The following is a 22,314-nucleotide window of genomic DNA, read 5'->3' as shown; positions in this document are numbered from 1 at the left end:
CACAGTGCACCTGAGTGGCTGAGTTGGTTAAGCATCCAACTCTTGATTTTGGCTCAGGTCATGATCTCACGGTTGATGGAATCAAGCCCCGCATCAGGCTCTGTGCTAGCAGCATGGAGCCTGCTTGGGATTCTCTCTCTCTCTCTCTCTCTCTCTCTCTCTCTCTCTTTCTCTGCACCTCCCTTGCACAGGCTCTCTCTCACTCTCTTTCTCTCTCAAAATAAATAAACTTAAAAAAAAACTCTTAAAAAATCCACAATACCCCTAATGCATCAGAAACTGAGAAAATGCAAAGCTGGTAAGTAGCTTCACATTTGTTTTCCCTATAAACATGTCAGAATCCAGGAAGAAATCTCCAAAGCACCTCTTCTACTATTAATAAGAAATAATCTAACCAAGGTATATATTCTTGCTATGTTGACATATTCCTGTCCTTAAGGATGGTGACATCATTCTGGAAATGTAACAGAGAAAAGTATTTTGAATTTCATTCCATAGCAGCATTATGTGGCAAACCAAAAAGAAATTTTAAACTACAAGCGAGGATACACACACACACACACACACACACACACACACACATACACACACAAATAGGAATTACTTTACAAACTATATTTCTTATGACTTACCAAGACTGAATCAGAAAGAAATTAAAAATATGGATAGATCAATTACTAGTAAAGAAATTGAATCAGTAATTAAAAACTTCCTAATGAAGAAAAGCCCAGGACCAGGTGGCTTCACTGGTGAATTTTCTAAACATTTAAAGAATTAAAACCAATTCTTCTCCAACTTTTCCAAATAACTGAAGAGAAGGAAACAATTCTAAATTTATTTGACAAGATCAGCATTATCCTGACACCAAAACTAGAAAAGAACACTACTAAAAAGGAAATCTATAAACCAATATCCCTGACGAATACAGATGTAAAAATTTCCAGTAAAATACTACCAAATTGAATTCTGCAGCACAATAAAAGATCATACACCATGATCAAGTGGGATTTATCTCTGTGATGCAAAGACAGTTCAACACATACAAATCAATGTTACATGTCACATTTAATAGAATGAAAGAAAAGAATCATATGATCATTTCAGTAAGTACAAAAAAGCATTTGACAACATTCACCACCCACTCATGATAAAAACTCAGTAAATTAGGCTCAGAACGAACATATCTCAACATAATAAAGGCCATATATGACAAGTCCACAGCTAACACCATACTCAATGGTGACAGGATGAAAACTTTTCCTCTCAGATCAGGAACAAGACTAGGATGCTCAGTCTCACCACTCCTATTCAACACAGTACTGGAAGTCCTAGCTACAGCAATCAGGCAAGAAAAAGAAGTAAAAGCTATAAGAATTAGAAAGAAAAGAAGTACAATTGTCTCTGTTTGCAGATGACACACTTTTATACATAGATTTGGTATAAAGACTCAACCAGAAATCTGTTAGATCTAATCAATGATTTCAGTAAAGTTGCAGGATACAAAATTAACATACAAAAAAAAAATCAGTAGCATTTCTATACACTAACAGTGAAATTTCTGAAAAAGAAATAAAGAAATTGATCTCATTTACAACAGCATCAAAACAATAAAAGACATAGGAATAGATTTAACCAGGAAATGAAAAATTTTTATGCTGAAAACTGTAAGACATGGATGAAAGAAATCAAAGAAGACACAAAGAAAAGGAAAGGTATCCTGTCTTCACATAGTGGAAGAATTAATATTATTAAGATGTTAATCCCACCAAAAGATTCAATGCAATCCCTATCAAGATTCCAATGGCATTTTTTACAGAAGTAGAAAAAAAATCTCCTAAAATTTATATGGAACCAGGAAAGACCCTGAATAGCCAAAGAAATCTTGAAAAAGAAGAATAAAGCAAGAGGCATTATACTTCCTGATTTCAAGTTATACTATATAGCAATAGTCATCAAAACAGTGTGGTATTGGCATAAAAACAGACAAATAGACAAAGAGAACAGAATCAAGAGCCAAAAAATAAACCCAAGTATAAACTGCCAACTAGTATTTGACAAGGAAGCCAAGGATATTCAAAGGAGAAAAAAAGTCTCTTCAATATATGGTACTAGGATAATTGGATAATCACATGGAAAAGAATGAAATTGAACCTATACCTTAAACCAGTCACGAAAATTAACTTGAAATGGGTTAAAGACTTAAAAATAAGACCTGAAACCATAAAACTCCTACAAGAAAACATAGGAAAAAAGCTTCCTGACATAAGTCTTGGTAATGATTGTTTGGATATGACACCTAAAGTACAAACAACAAAATAAAAAATAAACAGGTGGGATTAAATCAAACTAAAAAGGTTTCCCCATAGCAACAAATTGAAAAAACAACTTAGGGAATGGGAAAAAATATTTGCAAACCGTATATTAGGTAAGGAGTTAATATCTAAAATACATAAAGAACTAACAGCAAAAAAAAAACTAACAGTGATAATTATAGCAAAAAAACCATCAAATAACCCAATTTAAAAATGGGGAAAGACATTTTTCCAAAGAAGATATATGAAAGGCCAACAGGTAATGAAAAGATACTCAACATCACTATTCATTATGGAAATGTAAATCTAAACCACAATGAGATATCACCTCATACATGTTAGTACGGCCATCTTCAACAAGGCGCAAGATAACAAATGCTGGCATGGATGTTAAGAAAAGGGAACCCTTGTGCACTATTGGTAGGATTATAAATTGGTGCAGCCACTATGAAAAATAGTATGGAGGACCCTCAAAAAAATAAAAATAGAACTACCATATGATCCAGCAATTCCACTTCTGGGAACATATCCAAAGGAAACAAAAACATCAATTCAAAAACATCAATTCAAAAAAATATCTGCACCCTCATGTTCATATCAGCATTATTTACAATAACAAAGACATTGAAACAATCATGTCCATCAATAGATGAAGGGATAAAAAAGTTGTAGTATATACATATATACAATGTAGTATTATTCAGCCATAAAAAATGGGGAAATCCTACCATTTGCAACACGATGGATGGACTTTGAAGGCATTATGCTAAGTAAAGCAAGTTAGACAGGAAAAGAAGTACTGTACAATCTAACTTATATGTAGAATCTAAAAGAAAAACAAAACCTTCACAGAAAAAGAGATCAGTCTTGTGGTTACCAGGGGTCGAGGGTGGGGAAGGGGTAATAGAGGAAGGTGGTCAAAGGTATAAACTTCCAGTTATAAGATAAATAAATACTAAGGATGTAATGTACAAAATGATGAGTAGAGTTAACACTGCTGTATGATTACATAGGAAAAGTGTTTAGACAGTGAATCCTTTTTTTACACAAAAAAAGGTTATTTCTTTATTTTGAGAGAGAGAGAGAAAGAGAGAGCACAAACAGGGGGAGGAGTAGAGAGAGAGGAGAGAGAGAATCCCAAGCAGGCTCCACGCTGTAACACAGATCCCAATGCAGGGCTTGATCCCATGAACTGGGAGATCATGACCTGAGCTGAAATCAAGAGTAGGATGCTAAATCAACTGAGCCACCCAGGTGCCCTGAGAGTAAATCCTAAGAGTCCTCATCACAAGGGGAATTTTTTCCTTTTCCTTTTTTTCTTTTTACTGTATTTATATGAGAAGATAAAGGTTTGCTGAACCTATTATGATAATCATTTCACAATAAATGTAAATCTAACTATCATGGTGTATATATTGATGTATTTCAATTATTTCTAATAAGACTGGAAAAATACTTTAAAAACCCTATATGTTTGCTAAAATGGCATCTATTACTTTATTTGAACACTATGGTGACACAGATATGGATTTAGATTAAAAAAAGAGCTCTACAAAGTTACTGTACCTCTTTTAATCCTCCCTCTATTATATTTAAAGTGAAATAGGAAGACAAATTGCCTAAGGGTACCTTAAATTATGTTCATTCAAATCAGTTCTCAGGTTTTATTTTTTAAGCCCTTTTCATTATGAAATATATAGGAAAAGCCCATAAAACCATAAATATGAATTTTAACAAATTATTATAAAATGAACTCCAGTGTAACCAAAACCCAAATCAAGAAAGAGAGCACACCATCACCATCACTACCTTGGGAGGTACCTGTATGTCACTGTGCTATCACAACCTCTCCTCTCCCCTGGAGACCTCACAACCTTGACCTTGGTGGTAGTCATTTTCTTGTTTTTCTTTATTTACTGGCTATATATCCATCTGTAAAAAGTACAGTTCAATTTTTGCCTGTTAGTTATTTTTATGTAAATGGAATCATATGGTATATAATATTTTTTGGTCTTAGTTCTTTTACTGAATATAGTTTGTGAAATTTCTCCAAGTTGAAACATGTAGCTGCAGTTAATCCATTTTCTTTAGAATACGGTTTAGCATTATCTACTAAAGTAGAAGCTATGAATACTCTATGACCTAGAAATTCTATTCCTAGATATTCCCTCCCTATACAACCTTTATAAATGTAGGCATATGTACACCAGGATGTGTGTGTGTGTGCATGCGTGTGTGTGTATGTTCACAGCAGCAATCCCTGTAACAGTCAAAACCATGAAACAATCCAAATGTCATTCAATAATAAAACAAATAAATTGTGACATACAAATAATAGAATATATACTTCTTTGTATATTCTCTATTAGAGCCCTTTTGAGATACAAAAATATTCCCCAACTCTGTGCCTAATCTGTTCATGTTCTTCATGGTATCTTTTGACAGGAACAATTTCTGAATTTTAATGTATTCAAATTACTCAAACATATTCTTTATGGCTAGTGATTTTTATATCTTAAGAATCCCTTCTCGGGGCCTGGGTGGCTCAGTTGGTTGGGTGACCGACTTCGGCTCAGGCCATGATCTCGTAGTTTGTGAGTTCGAGCCCCGTGTCGGGCTCTGTGCTGACAGCTTGGAGCCTGAGGCCTGCTTCCAATTCTGTGTCTCCCCCTCTCTCTGCCTCTCCCCTGCTCACGCTCTGTGTCTGTCTCTCAATAATAAATAAATGTTATAAAAAAATTAAACAAAAAAAAGAATCCCTTCCCATCCCCAATGTTATGAAGATATTCTCTAGTGATATATTCCATTAAAGCTTTGCTATTTTACCTTTCATATTTAAAAAAGACTGTGAAAGAAATGTTGTTAAGAGGGGCACCTGCGTGGCTGAGTCGGTTGAGCGTCTGACTTCAGCTCAGGTCATGATCTTGCATTCATGGGTTTAAGCCCCACATCAGGCTTCCTGGAGCCTGCTTTGGATTCTGTGTATCTCTCTCTCTCTCTCTCTCTCTCTCTCTCTCTCTCTCTCTCTCCCCCTCCCCTGTTCATGCTCTGTCTCTCTCTGTCTCTCAAAAAAAAAAAAAAATGTCGTTAAGAGAATTCCAAAATTAGAAAGAGGCAAAAACAATTCAACAAAAATAAACAAAACAAAAGAGAACTAGACAGAGAAGTAGATAAATCCATCTGGTGCAATGCCATGGAGCCAAACACAAGGGAGTTTCAAACTGAAGGGGGTAAATATGAGTACTTAATTATAGAGTTTAGGAATTTGACTTGAATATGGTTGGGTTGAGCGTTTGACTCTTGATATTTGGCTCAGGTCATGACCTCACACTTTGTGAGGTCCAGCCCTAAGTCAGGCTCTGTGCTGACAGCACGGAGCTTGGAATTCTCTCTCCCTCTCTCTCTGCCCCTCTCCTCGTCACTCTCTCTCTCTCTCTCAAAATAAATAAAGTAATCTTAAAAAATAAGAATTTGACTTGAACAGAGTGCAATATTCAAATGAGAAATTTTAGGAAAGAAAATGACTTCATAGAGAGAACATGAGAAAACTGAGGTAGTAGTAATGAAAGAAATAGGAGGTAGAAACTTCTTATTTGAACATAGCAGCCTAAAGTCAGCACTGCCTCTTTTTCCTCCTAGGAATTACCCAGGGGCAGCAAAAAGAACAAAAGAATGAAAATAGAAACCCCATCTTCAATGAAATTAAGAAAGAACTGAAACTAAAAATTATAAAACAGGTGAAAAGTTTCCAACAGCAACAGAGATTAAAGCCAGATGAGTATGTAAGGAAGTGAAGAGAATTTGCCCATGTCTGTAGATTACAGAGAAAGCCTACCAAAGACACTTCTAGATGAGGGGCAGACTCTACCTAAACACTTTGCAACAGTGGGAATGGCATCCCTGAGCTACAAATGGAGGCTTTCTTGGGGTAGGTTTGGTCCCAAGAAGTTATAGAAACAAGGAAAGAGTTAACACAGAAAAGTCACAGTTGTGCACATCAGACTATTTAGTCCTGTGGAAACTCAAAATTTTAAATATAAGCAATAGATAAAAGATTCTACTTAGAGATACCACAACTGCCTACCTCTATTCACTGGGAAACGTTAAAGGCTAAACACACTCACACATAAAACTCTCTGGTCATAAGAAGCATAGTTTTAATTCCTCTGCAATATGCACTTTGGGCAAGTAGCCTGTCCAGAAAAAAAAAAAATGACTTTCTCTAAAATGCAGCAATTGGGGCACCTGGGTGGCTCAGTCAGTTAAGCATTCAACTTCAGCTGAGGTCATGATCTCACGATTCTTGGGTTCAATCCCCACATTGGACTCTGCATTGACAGCACGGAGCCTACTTGGGATTCTCTCTCTCTCCATCTCTGCCCCTCTCCACCCCAAATAAATAAATAAACTTTAAAAAGTAAAAAAAATAAACTGCAGTAATCAAAATAAAATAAGGAGAAGTACAAGAGTATAAGAAAATAATAAGGATAAATAAATGGCAGATGGAGAAATAAAAACATCATCTTTAAAAAAACTGTCAGATATGGGTACCTGGGTGGCTCAGTCAGTTAAACGTCTGACTCTTAATTTCAGCTCAGTTAATTGGCTTGAGTCCCATGTCAGGCTCAGCACTGACAGTTCAGAGCCTGCTTGGGATTCTCTCTCTCCCTCTCTCTCTGCCCCTCCCCTGTTCGTGGGCTCACTCTCTCTCAAAATAAATAAACTTAAAAAAAAAATTAAAAAGTAACAAAATAAAAAACTATCAGATAGCTGAAATATATGTAAAATTTAAAGAAAACCATCAAGGCAGATGAAAGCCATAACCAACATTTTTTAAATGATGCAACTGCTTCTTTGAAGAAAGAGCACAAAGCAGAGATATGAGCTATGGAAGAGGTTGCAAGATGGTACCGAAGACATAATAAAACATTAATTGGCAGATTATAGGAAAGAAATAAAGAATTAGTACTATTATAGAAATAAAGTGAAGTCTGAAGATATACGAGGAAAAATAGGCATTGTGGAAAATATTGTAAGAGATATAGAAGACAAATTATAAAATCAAGAAAAATAAAATCCAAATAAATAAAAAGCAAAGAAAGACTAAAGAGAAAATAATAGATGCCAAAGATAGGCAACAGAGATCTAAATATTCATAACTAGAATCCCTGAAAGAGAAAACTTAGTTTACAAATAAAATAAAACAAGTATTTCAAAATATAATTCACAGATATATTCCAGAAAAGACATTTTAATCTATATACTGAAAACAACACTTTCTACATTCAGTTGTCCCCCAATAACTCCTGCCAAATCAAGACACTTAAAAGAGGAAAAAAAAAATCAGACTGGCTTCAACTTTTGCCACATCAACACTCAGTAGAAACCAGAGGAGCAATGTTTTCAAAATCCTCAAGGAAAGGCACTGTGAGCCAAGAATTTTATAGACAGCCAATTTACCATTGACTATAAAGTTCAAAGTTGACAATAAAAGAGAGTACAGTCAAAATTAGGTGAAAGGGGTAAAGAAGTACACTAATTTTATTATTGTTCACAGGAAGAAATTAACAGGTACCTTTAAAGAAGCAGATTAAGCATACTTTATGGAAATTACAGTCATGAATAATCAAAAGGGAAAAATGAACCTCACAAATTATTAAAATTAAAATACAAAGCAAAGGAAACAGCTACAGTGAAGTATTTTCAGGAGTGACTGGGTAGCTCAGTTAAGTGTCAGACTCTTGACTTCGGTCCAGGCCATGATCTCACGATCATGATCTCATGGTCGTGAGATTGAACCCTGAGTGGGGCTCCACACTAAGTGTGGAACCTGCTTAAGATTCTCTCTCTCCTTCTTTCTCTGCCCCTCCCCCATTCTCTCTCTCTCTCAAAAAAAGAAATGTTTTCAATGCTATACAAAGTAACAAGTATGCTACTTCAAAAAAAATGACAGAAACAAGACCAAACAAGACCAACATATCTGTCTTTTTATAAATAATGTAAATAAGTTAAACTCCTCTTTTAAATGGTTATTAGATTAAATTAGTGGGAGTCAGGTATCTAAGTATCTGATAAGAAATTTATAACAAAGAAAAGACTGCTAGAAAGAACCCTAAGGGGTTGGGGTTGAAATTAGAATTTCATTATGAACTCATGGATTTTATACATGTATATATACACATAGAAATGGCTATAGATGTAGGGGTGCCTGGGTGGCTCACTTGGTTAAGTGTCTGACTCTTGATTTTGGCTCAGGTCATGATCTTACAGTTCATGGGATCGAGCCCCGCATTGGGCTCTGCACTTGGGCTCTGCACCTTGCTTGGGATTCTCTCTCTCTCTCAATCCCCACTCTCTATTAAAATAAATAAACTTAAAAAAAATGGTTTTAGATGTATATATTGTTGTGTGTGTAGGTGTGTGTGTATGCATGGTGTGTGTTTGTACACACAAATACACACACACATACACACACTGTAATCACACATATACACAGACAAGTATTTACTAGCTCTGTCCACTGAGATGTCCTAGAAGCAATGACACTCGAGTAGCAATGATCATACCAAACTCCCAGATTTCACTTTCTAAATACTATCCGCCACTGTAATCAAGCAGTTATCCTTGAAGAAGTGGTCAATTTGAGAACTGGGACAGGGAAAGTACCTAAGTCTCCTAAGAACACAAGCATGAGAAAAATGAGGAAAATATCGAACTGATCCAAGTTGAGAACATCTTTCATAATAAAAGCCCTGTCATTTTTTTAAGACTGTCAAGTATATGAGATTGGGAAAGACTGAGGAACTATTCCAGACTGAAGGAGACTGATGAGACATGACGACTAAATATAAGACATGTTCTCAGAAGGTTTCTTGGACCCCAAGGAAAAAAGAAGCATTTTTTTGAATGGTTGATAAAATCTGAATGGGTCTGAGGACTGCATGGTACTGTTGTATTAATGCTGGTTTTCTGATTGGGAGGCTGCATAGTAGTAATATAGAAGCCTGCCTTTGCTTGAGGAAGTACACTCAGGAGTACTTAAGGATAACAAGGCATCATGCCAGGAAAAAATATAAATAGAAAAAAAAACAGAGAAATAATAAATAAATGCAGGAAAAAGTTAACAATTGGGGAATCTGGGTAACAGAGATGTAGAAAGTGTTTTGCAACTTTTCTATAGGTTAAAAACTATTTTTTTTAATGACAAATCACTCTTCAAAAAATGAATGAAAAATAAAACTATAAATTTATTTTTCAAAAAAATATATGGCCAAGTATTCAGGCCAAAGACAATGTGAGCTTAGGTAAAATATCAATCAACAGACCAAGACCTTTTAATAATAAACTTATAATTAACTCTTCATTGAAGAGTCTGGGAGGAAAAGAGACTGAGTCTACCAGGGAGAAATCAGGACAACTTGAGAGACCATAGGTGGGTGATTGCGAACTGTGGGAGATAAAACGGGCCGTGTAGGCACGCAGGGGAGGGATCCCCTTCTACCCACAGACAAAGGGAAGAGAAAGAGCAGCTGGGGAAGCGTAGGGCTGTATCTGGACAAGGGAAAAAAACCTTGGACTGGGATGGAGAGGGGTCCCATCTCTAACTGCAGGTTAGAGGATCTCCAACTGCAGGTCCCATCTTTGGATTGGGGCCCGCTGCCCCGCTCGCACACCTGGGGAAGAGGGGAGCCACCCGGGTTCAGCGGTAGATCGGGGTGCAGTCTGCAGCAGGAGAAACCGGTTCCCTCCCCTGAAGGATTCCGGCACAGGACAAAACCAGCCGGGACCTCGTATGGGGAGGTGCTTACCCAGTACTGGGGCGCACTGAGCGGGAGTTTAACTCCCAGCCAAGCCCCCGGGGCAAAGGAGTCAGCGGAGTGAGACAGACAGTCTCGTCTGCACCCACGGCACAGTGAGGATGGATCCAAAGGAGTGATTTGACACACGGGGTCATGGAGACGAGACTGGGAACCCCCATTTTTCTTCCCACCACCGCCAAGGTGGGGCCTCAGGTATTCGTCTGCGGGGCCCACAGTGGAGGTGGGACCAGCCTACACCAAACCATGCCCCTCCAACGCTGGGTAACTGCATATCTTTTGGAGTGGGATTGACGCTGTGGAACCAGACGGCTCCATCCTCCAGACCAGTGCTATTGCGTAGCCTGGATTAATTCTAGAACAATTCTTGTTATTTAGATATATTCTCCCCCCGACCCATTTCTCCCTCTTATCTCTTCCCTCCTGTAGGCTGGGTACTTTGGTTATTGGTTTGTTTAAACAGACATATTTAATCCATTCTCTTGATACATGTTCTACACTTCCTTCTTTACACTCCTTTCTCTCTCTCTGGAATAATCAAGCCGTATAGTTTCTCTGTCTGGGTAACTTTATCTTCCTTTCTTTTTCCCTGCCTCCTTTCTTATTTTCCTTTTCTCTCTCTCTGGATTAAGGCTTTTAGTCCCTCTGCCTGGTCAATGTTTATTTTTTCTTTTTCTCCGCCCCTGTCATTTCTATTTGCTCTTCCATCAGCATCGCCTCCACCCTGTTCTTTACTTGTAGCTGGTGTTTCTGGTTTTTTGCTTTTGGATTGTTTTTAGTTTTTAGGTTTTTTGTTTTTGTTTGTTTGATATGTGTGTTTTTGTTTCCTGTTTGTCTGTTTGTTTTCCTTTACAGGGCTACTTCAAGGAACAAATCAAAGCCCACCTGGTGGATGGTCCAAAACATCACTACGACTAGGGAAATAAAATAACCAAAGTCACAACAACAGAGAGCAAGTCACACTCTCCAAAAAACACCTCCTGAAGGGCCAGGCCCTGGACAGTGTATGACCCCCCTTTAATAATTAATTCTTCATTAAGATAAAAGAGATGTGAATATGTACCAAATAATATATCATGAATATTTTAATTTTTTAATGTTTATTTTTGAGAGAGAGAAAAACGGAGCACAAGTTGGGAAACTTATGTACATAATAGGGTAACATTTATTTTTCAAACATCTACCTTCCTACTAATGGTCTTTCTCAAGACCCTTTGTATCCTCAGATCCCTACCCTCCTCCTCAGCTCCTATAAGCCTGCTGTTGCCTCACAGTCTTTAGATTTTCAATGTCTGTGTAGATTCCCCATAAGTATGCTATTAAATTTGATTTTCTCCGGCTGTTCTCTGTCACATCAATTTATTTAGTCCAGCTAGAAGGACCTTAAAGGAAAGAGGAATACTTCCTCTCCAACAGAAGAAATTAAAAGAATGCGAAGCTATTTGAGTCATCTGTGAATAAATAAACTTCAAAACCTGGGTGAAATTAATAATTTTCTAGAAAAATACAGTATATCAAAATTGGCCCCCCAGAAGACAGAAAATCAAGGGACCACTTACCATATAATAAAAAGGTTGTACAAGTTAATCTTTTCTCAAAACACTAGGTTTGGATTGTTTACCAAATCAGGTACAGGCCATTTCAATGTTTTGTTTTATTTTTTTTTAAGTTTATTTATTTATTTTGGGAGACAGAGTGAGTGGGGGAGCGGGAAAGGGAGGGAAAAACAATCCCAAGCAGGCTCTGCACTGTCAGCGCAGAGCCCAACTCGGGGCTGGACCTCAGGAACCATGAGATCATGACCTGAGCCGAGATCAAGAAGTTGTCTTAACTGATTGAACCATCCAGGTGCCCCTCAATGTTGTTTTTTTTAATATCCCAGAACAAAGAAAAAGGAATGGTTCTTAGCTTTTTTATTGAAATGCACATGACATTTATACCCAAAACTGAGAAAGAAAAAAAGCTACAGACCAGTCTCACTTTCAAATGCAAACCTCCTAACTAAAATTTATCAATAAAATTCAGCAGCATATTAAAAGAATATATCATGATCAAATGGGGTTTATTCTGGAAATGTGAAGATAATTCAATATTATGAAATAGTGCCATAATTTATTTTATTAATAGATATTGGGGAAAAAAACAAGATCATTTTCACAGAAACTGAAAAGGTATTTAGTAAAAATTCACTATCCACAGGAATGTGAATACTTCTTTAATGTATGAGTATCTGATTCCCTTACTCTAATATAGTAAATTACCAAACAGTTTTTTCTGGATGAGTTGGGAAAATTCTTTATTAGAATTCTTTACATCAGTCTAACGTATGCATCAAGGATAGTTTTACCAGAATCTTTCCATTTTTATGTATTCAAATGTATCAAACTCTCCTTTTATAGTTATGAAGGGAAAAACTCTCTAAAGGCCTCTGAAGGGCAACCATTTTAAATTTCCTTCTAAGTCAGCACGACTGTACAGAAACTTTGTTCAAACCAAAAGCCTGATTTATGGCCTGCCAGGCATGCATTATACATCTGCTTTGTAAATGAGCAGCCTAAAGGAAAACCATCTTGTCCTTGAGATATTGATCAATGCCTCTACTCCCTGCATTTGATGATGTTTAAAACACATGATTCCTGCCTATACGCTAATCTATAATCTTTTGAGCTTTTACAAGATGTTAAAAAGTATATACCCTGTAAACATGTTCATTCTCTGGAGCACTTTCCTCCCTGTGAATATTGTGTTTCCCAGGCAGCTGTCCTAATTTGGGCTCAAATAAAACTCTATTTTTTAAAATAGATATGTACTAGAGTTCTCTCTCTGGTAACTTTGTGTCAGCAATAACATTTAGATTCTGTGCCTTACTAAGAAAGATCTTCTCCTTTCTGAAACTATATAAAACATCACACTTTTTCTTTATGTATTTAATGTTTGATTTTCAAGTATTTAATTCACCTGGAATTTACTGTGGAAAAAAGATTAAGGAGCAGTGCCAGTTTTGCCTTTTCTGCAGAGTTGGCCTATTTTCCCAACACTACACTAAACTTTTACTCCAATGATTTGAAATGCCAGCTTCTCCTAAACTAAGTTCCATGATAGATTTGGGTTTATTTCTGGGTTTTCCCTGCTGTTCTACTGACAAGTATATTAAAAAGATAGTATCAAAGTTGTTTCAATATTTGTATCTTTATAGTATACTTTAATATTTAATAGTGGTTCAACTAATTTTTATTACATATTAAAAAGATAAAATTTTGATACAGAAAAAACTTGTGAAATTAGGATAGAATTCAAAGAGAAAATATTTTATCCTCTTACAACTTTTTGAGAATGTATAACATCATTTAAAAAGGACATTTACTGGGCACCTACAGTGTTCAAAAACTTTGGTAAGGAACAGAGGTGAAAGACATGATGTTATATAAGTTAAGGTTAACTGAGAGTTTCATTCTAGTGAGGGAATCTGCTTGCTTCACAATCGGGGCTCATTCTATCTTTTTCTCATACACACTGTCTACATAATCAGTTTTCATCCTCTTTCTGTCTCTCTTACACATGCACTCACATGCACATCCTACATTGTTAAACTTATACATACCTGTTTGATTTCTTTAACAGCCAGAGTAACTGAGAACAAGACTGCCTAACTAATGCTGCTCTGACAGGAAATGTTACAGGCAGATTTAGGTCCTTACATATATATTCCATTTCTTTCACCATTGTCCAACTGTAACCTGAAATTAAAGAAAGAAATTCCATTTTTCTAACTGGAATACTGAAAGTCAATTAAATAAGAAACTAGGGGAGCCTGGGTGGCTCAGTTGGTTGTGGGTCTTGGTTTCAGCTCAAGTCATGATCTCCAGGTTTTGTGAGTTTGAGCCCTGCATCCAGCTCCCTGCTGACAGTGAGGAGCTTGTTTGGGATTCTCTGTCTCCCTCTCTCTCTGCCCCTCCCCCACTCACTCTGTCTCTCTCTCTCAAAATATATAAATACATAAAACTTATTTAAAAAATAAGGAACTAAGTTAAATTACTTATAAATAGGTAAATTCACAGATAATTTATAAAAATTTCCATTTGGATACAGAGTGACTTAAAAAACCACTTAATACATGAAAAAATTTTCAGTGGAAAATGTAGACAAAAAATTAATTCTAAAATCATGCCACAACTGACCAAGAGAAAATTTAACAAAACATTAAAATATTAAAAAGGTTTTATGGGGCACCGGGGTGGCTCTGTCGGTTAAGCGTCCAGCTTCGGCTCAGGTCATGATCTCACGATTCATGAGTTCAAGCCCCACATCAGGCTCTGTGCTGACAGCTCAGAGCCTGGAGCCTGCTTCAGATTCTGTCTCCTTCTCTCTCTGCCCCTCCCCTGCTCATACTCTGTCTCTCTCTAAAAAAATAAATAAATAAACATTAAAAAAAAAAAGGTTTTACTAATCTCTCAAGCACAAAAAAAGCAAATTTTGACACTATACCTTAAAGATTCTAAAGCTCTTCCCATAGGTATATCTGCATCATTAATATTCTCTATAAACTTATATTTTCCATTGTGTAATTAAGTATTCTTTTCCAAGAGAAAGATGGCTGCTAGGTACTAGACGTTTAATTAATAATTATCGGGGCACCTGGGTGGCTCAGTTGACTACGAGTCTGACTTCACCTCAGGTCATGATCTCACAGTTCATGGGTTCAAGCCCCACACTGGGTTCTGCACTGGTGGTGTGGAGCCTGATTGGGATTGTCTCTTCCTCCCTCTCTCTCTGCCCCTTTCCCACTTGTGCATGCTCTCTCTCTCTCTCTCTCTCTCTCAAAGTAAAGAAATAAAACATTTAAAAAATTTTAAGTAATAATTATCTTCATGGTTGTTTTTTGGCTAGTCCAAATTATTTATACATTTTACCTAAAGTAGAAATAGTGGTAAAAATGACTTTCATACATGCATTTTAAATCTTATTAAGACATTGTGGAAAACACACTTGCCTATTTATAAAAGCTTCAGAAAAAAATTTTCTGAATTATCAAAAGCAGGCTGTAAAAAGTACTGGTCAATACAGGAACATTTTACAGAAAGCCTAAGTAAATATGTTAGTTTAGCAGCTAAACTCCTTATGAAAAAAGGGGAAAGTTCTGCTTTCCTGAAAAATATGAAAAACTATCGTTTTTTAAATTTTTGTTCGTTTATTTATTTATGTATTTTGAGAGACAGATAAAGAGCACAAGTGGGGAAGGGGCAGAGAGAAAGAGAGACAGAATCTGAAGCAGGCTATGGACCATCAGCATAGAGGCCGATGTGGGGCTCGAATTCACAAACTGTGAGATCATGACCTGAGCTGAGATCAACAGTTAGACACTTAACCAACTGCACCACCCAGGTGCCCCTATATCTTTTTAATTAGAAAAAGGGACTGCTAACAAAAGCTATATTTACATGACTATAAACTTTTAACTCTCTTTTCTAAATCTGTGAAATAACAAGTAAGGGAGCATAAAGTGCATGTTGGTAATGACAAGAGGACAGTGAAAGAAAAGTAGCCTGGAGACATTCAACACCACAATGACTTCAAACCCAGATATGGTATTATTCAGTTCAAGGATCAGGTTAAGCCAGAATTATACTAAACAGTGATAAAAGGAATTGGAATCAGTAAGGAAGTTACTAAACTGTTTATAGTTTACCTTATTTAAACACTTTGAATTATAAGCAATATTCTTTAATGAAATTAATAAAATTAAAATGAATTAAAGAATTAGAATTAAGTTAAAGCATATTGCTTTTTCTCTCAATCTTATTAACTGTTGGACCAGGGGGTTAAACCTAAATGTCACTACTCACTTGATAGCAGTTACTCTAATCTTACGTTGGGCTAAAAAGTTAACATCTGAAAACAATAAATGCAAAGAAGTAAAAAAATGAATGCCCTGAACACAGGATAAAGACTAAATCTCTGGGCGCCTGGGTGGTTCGGTTGCTTGAGCATCTGACTCTTGATCTCCCGTCAGGTCCTGATCTCATGGTTCTTGAGAACTGTTTATCTGGAAATCACTACCTAGGTATGTATGAAGAAATAGAAAGATGAACCCAAATAGCATAGTCAGTTTCAACCAGGGAAAATAATCTGAATGTCAGGTCCATCCTGAAGGGAAAAGGTGAAAGGAAAGAAGGGACTGGACTAGAGGAGAGTCTCATGGCCTCTCACTCCCCTGTCCAACCAAAGAGAACGTGAGGGTGCCAAAGTTCTAGCAAACTACTTTTAAGGGCCTCCCACTGTCTACAGAACAGAACTTGTGCTCTTCAACCACACTCCCCTTACTTCTGGCCTCACATCACTGGCTAAGTTTTTGTTACTACTTCTTTATCTTTCATCTGACATAGGAAGTTTGCTCCAAGGTAAAAAGAGTATATTATGTTTTCCAAGTTCAAATAGACAACTCAGGATATGTTTAAAATTTATAAAGAGGCAGCTTTTGTTAATCTAGACCTTGTAAATAAATATTTCCCATAGAAGTTTGGTAACAGAATATCACCAATGAATGCAGTGTCTATATGAAATAAAAGAAAGAAGAGTCATACAGATGCCTTTAGGACCAGACCTTTCTCTCCATTAGGCTCTTAGATTATGGAATAAGTTTTTGGTTTTGTACTGAGAAGTGTTATTTTTAGATTTCAAGTAGATTTTAATTTGATCAAAAAGAAATACATTTTAAAAATTATTACCTTCATTGACTTTCTCAGGATGCCATCCTGTTGTCCAACCCAGGGAAAACGTCACATCTGGAAAGAAGGATGTCACTGTGTCTATAAAAGGTTTTGCATCCACTACTCTGCTATTTCCATTTGGACCAGGAAGAATATCAGCATTAATCCACACAGGACGCTGCAGATGCCTCTTCACATTTTCCAGGAGCATCATGGATGGTTCCACAGCTGCTAGACTAAAAATATAGTTTGCTGTCAATAAGATACATTCCTAAAGTAAAAATAAAAAGAAGTTCTTTGAGACTACTGTTTTCAATGTTCTCAACTTCCTAATAAAAGTATAATACAATAATGCCTAAGTTAAATAAATTCAAAGATCACATAGAACCAGAGGGGAAAGTTAACATATTCCACATCTCAAAATGTTGATTTATACTTATTATTCATGAAGGTACCTGAAAGGTACTATAAATGTACGAATAATGTCACTATTTGTAGACAGACTGAGGTTTCAAATCTCTGTATTAGGATCACTCAGTATAAAATAATTTCAGAAAATACACAAATATTCACTCATAAGAGAATGTATAAACAAGATTTAAAATTAGATACATTTATAATCTGAAAATTCACATTTATTAAAATACCTAATGTGTACCCAAGCACTGTGTCTTTAATATTGGCTCATGACCTCAGAGAAAAGAGCCTCTTTTCCTTCACGTATTCTTATAAATTTGGATGCATAAACATGTTTCTAAAACTGATTGCAAAGTGTAAAATTATAATATTTTCTTAAAACTTTTACAGATTTCATTTTCATTTCATAAGCATCTTTTTTGGGGGTGCCTGGGTGGCTCAGTCTGTTAACCATGTGACTTGATTTCAGCTCAGGTCATGATCTCATGGTTCGTAAGTTGATCTTGCTCTGTGCTGACAACACAGAGCCTGCTTGAGATTCTCTCTCTCCCTCTCTCTCTCTGCCCTCTCCCCATCTCTCTTTCAAAATAAATAAATAAACATTTAAAAATAAATTAAAAACAAGCATCTTTTCTTAAAACTAGAGACAACTATATTTCAGTTACTTTTAAATAAAAAAGCAGCTTCACTCTTTTCTTCTCTACATCTATTCTGACATCTATAGGTTTTAAAACAGTAAGGTTTCAATCAGCCTACATAAATTTTACTTTTTAAGAATATATATAACTTTACTGAACTACAACACTACTTATACTTCTGAATCTCTTCTGAACCTTTAAGTTTGCTTCTAAGAAAATTAGCTTTACCCTTATGCACTGTTCGGGGGAATGCAAACTGGTGCAGCCACTCTGGAGAACAGTATGGAGGTTCCTCAAAACGTTAAAAATAGAACTACCCTATGATCCAGCAATTGCACTACTCGGTATTTACCAAAGGATACAAAAATACAGGTTCGAAGACGTACATGCACCCCAATGTTTACAGCAGCATTACCAACAATAGTCAAACTATGGAGAGAGCCCAAAAGTCCATTGACAGACAAATAGATAAGCAAGATGTGGTATACATACCATGGAATATTACTCAGCTATCCAAAAGAATGAAAACTTCTCATTTGCAACAACGTGGATGGAGCTAGAGTATATTATGCTAAATGAAAGAGTCAAACAGAGAAAGACAAATACCATATGATTTCGCTCACCTGTGGAATTTAACTAAAACAGATGAACATAGGGGAGGGGAGGAAAAGAGAAGAGAGGAAAACAAACCACAAGAGACTCTTAATGACAGAACAAATTGAGGGTTGATGGAAGGAGGTGAGTGAAGGATGGGATAGATGGGTGATGGGCATTAAGGAAGGCACTTGTTAAGATGAGTACTGAGTGTTGTATGTAACTGATGAATCACTGAATTCTACTCCCGAAACCATTTTTGCAAGGTATGTTAACTAACTAGAATTTAAATAAAAATTTAAAAAGAAAATTAGCTTTTAGTGAATACTACAATGGGAGGCTAAGATTCTGGGAAATGCCTGTCAGAGGGAAGAACATTCAGTACCCTCTCCTCACATTACAACTTTCTTAATGGACTGGACTCCTCCTGCCTATACTTCTACCATTCTTCACCTCACTCCTTTCAGGCCTCTTACTGTAACGGGAGAAACTGATAACCTCATTATTTATTAGGTCCAATTAATTAGTGAGCAAGGATACTGTTCATTAAAACCATTGAAAACCAGCCCCCAGTCTTTCTTTACTCTGCCCCCATGTTGTGAGCTTCTTTTTGCTTATTCTTCTTGCCCTGAAATGGAGGCCCTAGATTTTAGTGTAATAAACTCTAATGCTGGACCTAGCAGACTTTAATTTAGAGACTGTCATTTCTCTGTCCTAAATGCTTTCTGCCTTAAACAGTATCAGGGCCATGTTAAAACCACAATTCTGAGATCTGGCACCCCTATTTTTGGTACCAAGCAACTTGCAGCTGTGCCTCCAAAGCTTGTTTTTCAAGGCCTACAGGAGAAGCCAAGTTACTGTGGGGTTCTGCTCTTCATGGGTGGATCTGGAGGAAAACCTAAACTAATCTATGTACCTCTGGCAACATCTCTTTTTCCAGAAAGAATTCTGGTTTCTTAAGAAATCTGGTGTCTTTGGAGGTTGGGTTAAACACTAATTTCTAGTTTATATTCAGGAGGGAGAGTCTTAGGCTTTCTCAATTTAGTAAAATAATATAGGGCTGTTGAATAATGGTTTCCCATCAGATAATATATAATCTCAGCGTATTCTCCCCAAGATTGAATCCACCAACATATATTAAGTGTCTACTATGTGCAAAGCACTGTGCAGTTAACCATAAGGAGCTATGACACAGAACATAATGAAACAAGAATTTAATACATGTATTCTTTTTTATATGTAAATATTTTAATTATTGCTAATATAGATTATTGTAATGCCACTTCCCCTTATCAGAAATTTAAATAAGAAAAACAAAACCTATATTTAAAAAAAACATAAAATCTTACTAAGGAAAATAAAAGTTTTTGTTGTTGTAGTTTTTTATTTTCTGGAATCTGACGAAACAATTATCAAATTCTTCTGGGGTCGCCTGGGTGGCTCAGTCAGTAGAGCATCTAACTCTTTGTTTTGGCTCCAGTAGCTATGCCAGGGTTGTGGGATAGAACCCCGTAGCAAGCACCACACGGAGCCTGCTTGAGATTCTCTCTCTCTCCCTCTGCCCCTCTCCCCCACCCACAATCTCTCTCTCTCTCTCTCTCTAAAATAGAATAAAATAAATATAAAATTCTTCTGGAAGAGTAAATATCAAGGAAAAGTCATAACATTTTTGGAAAAAAAAAGAAAAAAAAGACTGAGGATGAATTTGGCCCAACAGCAATATATAATGTATACCTGAAAGAATAACATACCATGTTCCTAGCCTGGAACATGTAACAAATTTGTAAATATTACAAAATGATACATCTCTCCCAATTAATCTACTAATACCATGTAATAATTTATTTTAGCATATTCAAATTCAGTCTTTAATGATTCTAATTCTAGGTGGTATCTCTAAAGTACATCCATATAGTAAATTTGTTTTTTGTATGTTTTTAAAGTTAGTTAACATACAGTGTAATAAGGGTTTTAGGACTAGAATTTAGTGATTCATCACTTACATATAATATCCAGTGCTCATTCCAACAAGTGCCCTCCTTAATGCCCATCACCCATTTAGCCCACCCCCACCCAACACCCCTCCAGCAACCCTCAGTTTGTTCTCTGTATTTAAGAATCTCTTATGATTTGCCTCCCTCTCTGTTTTTATCTTATTTTTCCTTCCCTTCCTCTATGTTCATCTGTTTTGTTTCTTAAATTCCACAGATGAGTGAAATCATATGATATTTGCCTTTCTCTGACAGACTTACTACTGACTTAATTTAGCATAAAACACTCCAGCTCCATCCACGTTATTGCACATGGCAAGATTTCATTCTTTTTCACTGCCGAGTAGTATTCCATTGTATATATGTACCACATCTTCTTTATCCATTCATCAGTCGATGCACATTTGGGCTCTTTCCATACTTTGGCTATTGTTGATAGTGCTGCTATAAACATTGGGATGCATGTGCCCCTTTGAATGAGCAGTTTTGTATCCTTTGGATGAATACCTACTAGTGCAATAGCTGGGTGATATGGTAGCTCTGTTTTCAATTTTTTGAGGAAACTCCATACTGTTTTCCAGAATGGCTGCACTAGTTTGCGTTTGCACCAGCGGTGCAAAAGTGTTCCCCTTTCTCTGCATTCTTGCAATATCTGTTGCTTCCTGAGTTGTTAATTTTAGCCATTCTAACAGGTATGAGGTGGTATCTCATTGTAGTTTTGATTTGTATTTCCCTGATGATGAATGATGTTGAGCATCTTTTCATGTGTCTGTTAGCCATCTGGATGTCTTCTTTGGAAAATAGTCTGTTTATGTCTTTTGCCTATTTCTTCACCAAATTCTTTGTTTTTTGGATGTTGAATTTGGTAAGTTCTTTATAGGTTTTAGATACTAACCCTTTATCTGGTATGTCATTTGCAATGACTGTTTTCTTGATTGTTTGCTTCACTGTGCAGAAGCTTTTTATCTTGATGAGGTCTCAATACTTCATTTTTGCTTTTGTTTCCTTTGCCTCAGGGGACGTGTGTAGTAAGAAACTGCCGTGGCTGAGGTCAAAGAGGTGTTGACTGTTTTCTCCTCTAAGATTTTGATAGTTTACTGTCTTTACACTTAGGTCTTTCATCCATTTTGAGTTTATTTTTGTGTATGGTGTAAGAAAGTGGCCCAGGTTCATTCTTCTGCATGTCACTGTCCAGTTTTCCCAACACCATTTGCTGAAAAGACTCTCTTTTTTCCATTGGATATTCTTTCCTGCTTTGTCAAAGATGAGCTGGCCATACATTTGTGGGTCCATTCCTGGGTTCTCTATTCTGTTTCATTGATCTATGTGTCTGTTTTTGTGCCAGTACCATACTGTATTTATAATTACAGCTTTGTAATATGGCTTGAAGTCTGAAATTGTGATGCCCCTAGCTTGGTTTTCTTTTTCTTTTTCTTTTTTTTAAACATTTATTTATTTTTGAGAGACAGAGACAGAGTACAAGCAGGAGAGGGGCAAAAAAAGAGGGAGACACAGAATCTGAAGCAGGTTCCAGGTTCTGAGCTGTCAGCACACAGCCCAATGCGGGGCTTGAACCCATGAACCACAAGATCATGACCTGAGCTGAAGTTGGACGAGTAATGAACCGAGCCACCCAGGAGCCCCTGGTTTTTTATTTCAACATTACTTTGCCTATTTGGGGTCTTTTATGGTTCCATACAAATTTTAAAATTGTTTGTTCTAGCTCTGTGAAGAATGCTGGTGTTATTTTGATAGGGATTGCATTAAATACGTAGATTGCTTTGGGTAATATCAACATTTTAACAGTATTTGTTCTTCCAATCCATGAGCATGGAATA

At 36.5% G+C, this 22,314-nt stretch overlaps 1 protein-coding gene across 2 annotated transcripts in view; it reads right to left on the bottom strand.

The window, feature by feature from the left end:
- FAM151B (family with sequence similarity 151 member B) overlaps positions 1–22,314 on the bottom strand; it is a 42,085-nt gene that overhangs the window by 11,983 nt on the left and 7,788 nt on the right. Inside the window, exons 4-6 of one of the 2 annotated variants that reach the window (XM_049649723.1) lie at positions 16,855–17,072; positions 13,731–13,866; positions 1,023–4,244 (exon numbers count right to left, since the gene is read on the bottom strand). In XM_049649723.1, coding sequence (XP_049505680.1) covers positions 4,226–4,244; positions 13,731–13,866; positions 16,855–17,072 — 373 coding nt within the window. In that variant the 3' untranslated portion in view covers positions 1,023–4,225. Of the gene's footprint in view, positions 1–1,022; positions 4,245–13,730; positions 13,867–16,854; positions 17,073–22,314 lie in introns of those variants that run through there. The other variant, XM_049649722.1, reaches the window with a different exon arrangement.

Source organism: Panthera uncia, assembly GCF_023721935.1.
Source record: "Panthera uncia isolate 11264 chromosome A1 unlocalized genomic scaffold, Puncia_PCG_1.0 HiC_scaffold_17, whole genome shotgun sequence".
In the NCBI taxonomy this organism is placed as follows: domain Eukaryota; kingdom Metazoa; phylum Chordata; class Mammalia; order Carnivora; family Felidae; genus Panthera; species Panthera uncia.
The sequence above is the reverse complement of the archived record's forward strand: the minus strand, read 5'-3'. Positions and strand labels throughout refer to the sequence as shown.